An 8,418-nucleotide genomic window follows, 5' to 3' on the forward strand; every position below is an offset into this window, starting at 1 on the left:
TATGTACAGACCACCAGAAACTAGACCACTCAAGCAGTCTTCAAGAATGCCAAGGCATCCTTATGCATAGAAATATCAGATGCATCTTCACGCCGCATTTCAAAGCGAGAGCAAATCTTACACCAAATAAGAAACAGCCTCAGAGCTCCTTTTTCGTGAAAGACAGAAGTGGTTAAATGTTCTCTCTGCACACAGGACAAAACCCAGATTTCAGCACTGACATACATAAAAAAAGAAAGGTTTGCATGCCTTTATTGCTGTGCTTTGTAGGAAAAAAATAACAAAAGTGTGTCGGATTCTGCACGCGGCTGGAATCCAGAGCTCTCCAGAATCACAAAGCATGTTTTATGTATGTTGGTCTTTGTTAAACAAATTGAGAAAATATTACAATCTGATAAGTCTTTAATATGTAACTTTACTTTGATGGAAACTGTCCATAAAACTGCAGACTAACAAGACTCACCTGTAATGAAATTTTGACAGTTAATTATAAAAGAACTTAGGAGCATATGACAACCAAATGGAGGAAACTGTGAAACTTCTTTCACATCAGAGCCCTGAGCTGTCACACACAGATTCAGAGTTTATAAGCTTAAGGGCTTGTCATTTGTTACAGTGTGGCCGCAAGATCGAGTCCTGAGCTCCATCACGGCTGTCAGGAGATTTTTATTTTACTATTAGTAAAAGTCAGATCTGTTTACTAAAGTCAAACATATTTTTCAAGTCATGTCATGTAAGTTTTTTTTATTTTGGATATTTTTCAGTCCCACAGCCTCCCACCAGGACGTTTGCAGAAGTTATTGTGCGCATGGATGATTCAAATATCTATTTAGATTTAATGTATGAACCTACAAGGTACGGCAAAAGGTGAACTTTCTTTCTCTGCCATTTAAAATTAAATTAAGTCAAAAGTGATCTAATGTAATCTGCCTCTATCCAGGCCACCTTTTATAAACCTCACTCCAAACTGAAGCTAAAAGTTGGCATCACTGTGAACAGGTTTCATGCATATATAACATAACTAAAAATCAGCAGCTAAAACAAAGCATGTAGCCTGCATACAGGCATGCACAGTTCATAAAATGTATCTTAACATTAACATAACAAAAGCAATGGATGTACAGTTGCTTATGCTTATGTTATGTTCTTTTTTTTATTTATAGTTTTTATTCAAAGCAAGGTACAGTACACTCTTATAACATCCAATACCTTTGTTATAGGGAGTAAGTGTCACACGAAATGAAACAGAGTTTAACAGTCAGTCAACTGAGTAATGTCAGAACAATTTCTCACTTTCCAAAATAGAGCATAGAAAAAATTAAATAAATAAACAAATAAAGTGACAAAAACAAAATCCAAATAGTTGACATTTAGTAACCACCTGTCTGATACTGTATTCGTAACTCTGTAGTACTTTTTTATTTTCCAATTTTACTTTCACTTTATTTAGTTTATTTACTTTCTTTACCCCCCAAACAGTACTAAATTTAGTTGGGGTATTACACAGTATCGGCAATGAAAGAAAATAAATAAATAATGAGAGTGCAAAGGTACAACCTTAAACACTTTTTTTTTTTTTTTTTTTTTTTTTTTCCCCTTCCCTTCCCACCTTCCAACGGGAGGTAGGGATGGGTGTTAATTAACTTCAGTAGAACAAATGAAACATATGAACTGGGATGTGCATTAGGAAAAACAGAGAGAAAAAAAAAAGAAAATACAAGTTAATTAGAGAATATCAACATATATGGGAGATTAGACTACCAGTGATAGGGCTACATTCTTTCTGTGTGTTCAGATATGGGAATACCCCAATGTTTTGTTGTTGGAATTATGGCTCAATCTGTTCTGTTCTTTCGATTAGGTCGTCTTTTTTCAACAAAGGAGATCCACTTAGACCATATTTCATTAAATCTGTCCATCTGTAAATTTAGTGCGTGTGTTATTTTTTCCATTTGATATATGTCGTCAATTGTGTCCATCCATTCACTCACTGTGGGAGGTTCGGGGTGTAGCCAGTGTCTAGTGATGTTTTTCTTAGCAACAGTAACCATAATTATGAAAAGATATCTGTTAGTGTTTCTAGTAATAAAGTCTGATTTTCCTAAGATAAAGATTTCAAATTGGATGGGTATCCTTATATGAAATATCTCCTCCATTGTTTTATGGACCCCCAACCAGAAATTCTGCAACCTTGGGCATTTCCAGAACACATGCCAATGATTTGCATCTTGATCTCCACATCCTCTCCAGCATTTAGGTTCTTCCCCTGTATAATGAGATTTTTTCTTGGGAGTAGTGAAGAATCTCATCAGGCACTTCCACGCGAATTCCCTCCATGTATGTGCACTTGTGCATCTCCACAGAATTTCACAGTAGTTAAGCCATTCTTCTTTGGTTATGTCAAGCTGTCCCTCTTTTTCCCATCTATTTTTGATATATTCTGTTGTGTGTGGTTTTTTTGTTAGGAGACCTTTGTACAACCTTGAGATGGCGCCTTTAATTGGTTCATTTGAGTATGACCTTAAGAATTCTTTTAATATCGCATCTTCAAGGTCTACGAGGAGCGTTTTATTGCATTTATCAAAATAATTACGAAGTTGCAAGAATCTGTAAAAGTCTTGCTGTTCTAAGGAGAATTCTCTTTTTAGCGTTTGGAAGTCTTTTAGTGTTCCTTTTTTTGTAAGTGAGTAGAATGTTGAAATCCCTTTGCTTGTCCAGGTTTTGAATCTGAGATCTAGTTGGTTTGGTTTGAAGTCAGGATCATATGCAATCCATCTGATGAGCCATAATTTATCCAGTAATTTGTAGTCTGTTTTGATTGTGTTCCAGATTTTAAGTTGGAACTTCAGCCATGGGTTTTTTAGTTTACTTATTGTTTGTTTTATTTCCTTATTACCTAACACTGCTTGGATTGGGGAATCCTTAATTAAGGTCTTTTCTATATCCTTCCATCTTGCGTTATACTCCAGATTACATAAATTTAGTAATGGCTTAATTTGAGTTGAATAAAAGTAATTTCTTAAGTGTGGGACTGCCATTCCGCCCTCTTTTTTGGGGAGTTGCAACGTTTTAAATCTTACTCTCGGTTTTTTCCCTTGCCAGATGAATCTTGAGAGAATTTTGTCCCACTCATTGAATTGTTGGGAATTTATTTCGACTGGGAGAGCCTGAAACAGGTACAAAATCCTAGGAAGTATGTTCATTTTAATTGATTCTATTCTTTGCGTTAAACTCATAAATGGATTTGAGTTCCATCTTGCAATATCTGTTTTTAGTTTGCTTATAAGTGGGTCGTAGTTTATTTTTTTAGTTGTGGTTATATCTTTTGGTAGTAGAATTCCGAGATATTTTATTGCTTCCTGGTCCCATTTCATATGGAATTTCTTTTTAAGTTCTGTTGGTGGGTTGTAGTTAAGTTTTAGAATTTGCGTCTTTTGGATATTTAACTTGTATCCTGCGTATTTACCATACTGTTCTAGTAATTTAAATAATTCAGGGAGAGATTTAGTTGGGTCAGTCAGATATACCAAGATGTCATCTGCGTACAGCGCCACCTTATGTATGTCATTATTTATATTAATTCCTTTGATGTTGTCTGTCTGCCTGATCCATTGGGCTAGTGGCTCTATGAAGAGAGCAAAAAGAAGAGGTGACATCCCACACCCTTGTCTTGTACCTCTTTCTAAATTAATGATCTTTGATAGATGTCCGTTTATTTTAACTCTGGCAGTAGGGTTGTTATATAATGAATTAATTGCGTTAATAAAATTTTTGTGGAACCCGAATTTCTCAAGGACCAGGTATAGGAACCCCCAGCTCACTGAGTCGAAGGCCTTCTCTGCGTCCAGACTGATCAGTAGGGCCTGTAATTTTTGTTCTTGAATATGGCTTAGTATATGTAGTGATCGTCTTATATTATCGTGTGTTTGTCTCTGTGGAACAAATCCGGTCTGATCTGTATGAATGAGCTGGGGGAGAACTTTTTGAATTCGTCTTGAGAGAATCGATGTGTATAGTTTGTAGTCGATATTGAGAATTGATATTGGTCTGAACGACTCGCATTTTAATTTATCTTTTCCTTCTTTGGGTATGACTGATATAGTGGCCTCCTTCCATGTTGGTGGGATTTTTCCTTCTTTTAAAGCTTTATTGAATATATGAAGGAGGAATGGTTTTAGTTCGGTCCTGAAGGCTTTGTACCAGTCGGATGAGAATCCGTCTGGTCCAGGTGACTTGTTGGTTTTTAGCCTTGATATGGCTTTGTCCAATTCTTCTTCTGTTATTTCCGCCGTTAATTCATCATTTTGTTGCTCGTTTAAGGTGGGTAGGTTAATAGAGTTTAAGAATGTTTTAATATTTTGTTCTTCCTCTAATTGTGGTTGGGAATATAAATCTTTGTAATATTTTTGAAAGGCTGATTGTATTTCTTCTCTTTTATATACCGGGTCCTTTGTAACTGGATTTCTGATTTTGTGAATAGTGCTGTCTGCTTTCTGTTTTTGTAATTTTCTTGCTAACAGCTTTGCGAATTTTGGGCCCGTCTCGTAGTATTTTTGTTTTGTGAAGAACATTTTTTTTTGCGTTTCTTGGGTGTACCAGGTATTTATCGCCTTCCTGACTTCTTTTAGTTGTAATTCAATAATCTGATTCGAGTCATTTTTGTGTTTCGTTTCAAGCTCTTCCAGTTCTCCAGTTAATTTTGCTAGAGTTTCTTGTCTTTCTTTCTTTCTTTTTGCACAATACGATATTATTTTCCCCCTGAAGACAGCTTTAAGTGTATCCCATACTATTTCTGAAGTAACTTCATTATTGTTGTTTTCTTGTAGAAACTGTTCTATTTCTCTTTTTATTTGTGTTTTGAGTTGTTGGTCATTAAGGATACTGGAGTTTAATTTCCAGAGTGTATTTCTGGGGCTGTTGTTTATTTGAATTGTTAACAGAACAGGGGCGTGATCCGATAAGTCAATATTTCCATGTTCACATTGCTGTACTCTATGGCGGTCCCTCTTATAAATAAAAAAATAATCAAGCCTCGAGTACACGTCATGTGGGTTAGAATAGTGAGTGTAGTCTCGTTCTGATGGGTGAACATCTCGCCATAGGTCAATCACCCCAAGTTCTGACATGAGAATCTTAATTTTTTTATGGATTGAGGTTTGTGAGAACAGTTTGGAAGAGTCTAGTCTTGGGTTAATTCGAATGTTCCAATCCCCTCCGCAGATGAGAATGCCTGTTGCTTCGGACATTAAATCAAATATTTTTCTATAGATTGCTATCCCACTGCCCGGGGGGATATAAACGTTCAGTATCGAAACTTCGGTGCCCTCTATTTTCCCTGAGATCAGTGAGTATCTCCCTTCTTTATCTTTAATCTCCAGAGTCTTCTCAAAGGGGAGTCTTTGAGATATTAGGGTGGCTACACCTCTTCTATTACCTGATTTATATGATGAGTAGAATACTTTTGAAAAGCCCAACCTCCCCAGTTTCTCGTGCTCAGTTGCGTTCAGATGCGTTTCCTGTAACAATGCTATGTGTGCTTTTTCTTTTCTCAATTTACTCAGAATCTTACTTCTTTTCACTGGATTCAGGATTCCATTTATGTTATATGAAATAATCTTAATATTCTGGTTGTCTGTCATTTATTTTGCAGGTTATTTGTGTTGTCTTTCTCCCTGTGTTGTGCTGTGTTTTTTAAAACCTTAGACATCCCAAAAACATTTGTGAACTCAATGGACAGAACTATATACAGTTGTAAAAAAAACTTACATCTTAGTGAGTCTTTTTTATTTACTTTGGTGTTTGTTACCTCCATCGGTGAGGCTCGATCAAGTCGAGCCTTTCGGGTGCTTCTGATGTTTAAGCACTCTTTGCAGGAAAGTCCTCTCCTCCCGGAGAGAGGGGTCCTGGAAGATGGGTCCATGTGTTGACATGTCCTTTGCGTTTCCGTGTCCCGACAGTGTTGTATGGATAGCTATAGAAGACCTTGATTAGTTACCATAGGTGTTTGTTTTTTGTTGTTTTTTTTTTCCCTGAGAGGCTTCACTCGTGACCCCATTTCACAGGTTCTCGGTTTAGTGTCTGAGACTTACTTGAGGATTAATCCTTCAGGGTTCAAAATCAAAATACTTAACTGAACTTAGAAAAGACAGGCCCCAATTGTGTTATATATTAGTCTTTTTTTTTTTTTTTAAATGTCTCAGATCCAGATTGAGTCCTTTAACATCCAGGATCCAGTCAAAATAACGAAGTGAGAGGGAGAGGGAGATACAAAAGAAATAATGATAGAGAAATAAAATAAAAAGGGAGGAGGAGGCAATGGGGGGGAAACAGTTGTGAAACTCAAAACATGTTGGACCCCTACAACCTTTTCCAGGTTGGGTCTCTAAAATCAAAGTAAAGTGTCCCCCTTCACTTAAAACTGACAGATCTCTTTCCGTCTCCTTCTACCCCCTTCTCTCTCTCCTCCCTCCATCTCTCCCCCTCTTAAATTATGTGTTAGATATCTTAATTCTTGGTAAACTCTTACTGAAATCAAAATAAAATAGTCTGCTACACGAGGCTGAATGTATATTAATTATTTATCTGGGGTCATGCGAATAGCCTATAGGTCACCTTTTGGATTCACTTTGTTGAATGTGCATGTTTAAACTGCTGTAGCCTCTCTTTGTAAGATCTGTGAGAGGGTTTCTCCTGTTGTTGTGCTCCTGCGTCCTCGCCTGATGTTCCCCTTGGATCTCCTGCCGCCTGCCATGAGGATAGGAGTTGCAGCTCCCGGTGGTCTGTGTCGATCGGGGCCGTGATGACGGTGACGGGGAGTCCTCGTTTCGCCATGTCCGCTGTGGCGTCCGCTGCATTCTGATATGTTTCTGTACCGTCGTCATAGTGGACCCGTAGCTTGGCTGGGTAGGGGGTTTGAAATTTAATCTTTCTCTCCCTCAGGATCTTTTTCGCTTCAGTGTACTCATAACGTCTCTTAAGCACTGCAGCTGGGTAGTCGTGATCCACAAAAATGCGTGTGTTCTTGTAATACACCGTTTTTTTCTGCCAAGCTTTGCGGATAACTTCTTCCTTGATTCTGTAACTCGTGAACTTTGCGATTATGGACCGGGGTCTCGCCTGCGGATCATTCGGCGCAGGTGCTTGGGTCCGGTGAGCCCGTTCGATCCTGATTCCGTGGATATCCAGTGTGTCACTTAGTAGTTTCTCCAGAAAGGCACACATGTTGTCACCCTCCTCCTTCTCAGGTATACCGTGAATCCGGAGATTGTCCCGACGAGCTCTCCCCTCCTGGTCCGTTAGCTTAGCCTCCATGCTCACCTGGCGTTTCATTAGCTTTTTCATTAGCGTAGCCATGGCCTGCAGCGCTGTCTCGGTTTCTTCGATCCTACCCTCAGCCTCCTCTAGTCTGTTGTTGGTGCTGTGTAATTCCTGCTTAATCTCCGCGAGTTGTTGATTGTTATCACGTCTGAAGTCCTTTATCTCGCTTAGAATGGAGTGCAGGGTTGCGTCTTCTGCTTCCTTTTCCTCGTGTAGCATTGGGGAGCTACTTCGGCTAGGCTGAGTTAGCGGGGGCCATTCATCCCCGTCTCCTACCGCTACGGAGCTTCTGGTCTTCCTATGTGTTCCCTTATTAGCCCTATTATCTGTCATATTTTCTTTAACTCGTTATTGTGGATATTTTCAACTTATTTAGGGCAGTTTTCTGTGTCGGTCGGAGGGCACGAAAAACTAGGCTGCCATCTTGTAGCTGCGCGACCGGAAGTGAGGGCGCTTATGTTATGTTCTATTGGCTAATTTTTGTATTTATATGCATATAGTAGGAATGAATGCAGAATTAAAGCTCTAAATGTTTCTCTATATGTAATGACGGATAAAAATCCAGGAAAAACTACATTAAAATGTCTTTTTAATTTGTGTTGACTAGAGGTATGCTAAAGCTAACTCACATTAGATCTGATATGTTATGTGGTTTAAATCCCAATCTGTGCTTTTTTTCCCCTTCTCTGTTTATTAATCTAGTTTTCACTCTAGATTTTTTTTTATCAACAGTCCTTGAGCAAGTCATTTGTGTAATGATCAAAATGATCAGTCTGCAAATGGACTGATTTATCTGTGGAGGTGCACTGTCCTCTCTCAGCAGCATCACCATTTTCCCCGCTTGCATCAATCATGCGTATGTCCCATAATGCAATCAAAAGCTTAATGGCAAACACGGCCCAGTGGCACTGTGCTGATGCAGGACATTTTTCTTGCTGGCATAAGTGGACACGTAAATAAGTGAGTTAGGGTAATCAGGCAGTGGGGATGGCTGAGGCCCGGGGAATGTGCGCGCTTGTGCGTGCGCGTCTGTCTACAGCGTCAGCCCGATATCGATCACATTCACAGTCGCGGGGCCATGTTGGGCAACCTGCTCGCTAG

The 8,418-nt window shown here is 38.9% G+C and overlaps 1 protein-coding gene across 1 annotated transcript; it reads right to left on the minus strand.

Moving 5' to 3' along the window:
- Window positions 1–1,181: 1,181 nt before the first annotated feature.
- LOC311497714 (uncharacterized protein) lies at window positions 1,182–7,746 on the minus strand. The gene is made up of 2 exons (XM_084558072.1): window positions 6,613–7,746; window positions 1,182–5,971 (listed from the first exon to the last, which is right to left on the minus strand). Exon 1 carries the CDS (start codon window positions 7,648–7,650, stop codon window positions 6,622–6,624), a length of 1,029 nt encoding a protein of 342 aa, XP_084414198.1. The 5' UTR covers window positions 7,651–7,746; the 3' UTR covers window positions 1,182–5,971; window positions 6,613–6,621.
- Between the last annotated feature and the right edge of the window lie 672 nt (window positions 7,747–8,418).

Source organism: Chelon labrosus (assembly GCF_963514085.1).
Source record: "Chelon labrosus genome assembly, chromosome: 13".
In the NCBI taxonomy this organism is placed as follows: domain Eukaryota; kingdom Metazoa; phylum Chordata; class Actinopteri; order Mugiliformes; family Mugilidae; genus Chelon; species Chelon labrosus.

Excerpts from the sequence above, each read along its gene's own strand:
- LOC311497714 (XM_084558072.1), bottom strand. The coding sequence starts at position 7,650 with ATGACAGATAATAGGGCTAATAAGGGAACACATAGGAAGACCAGAAGC.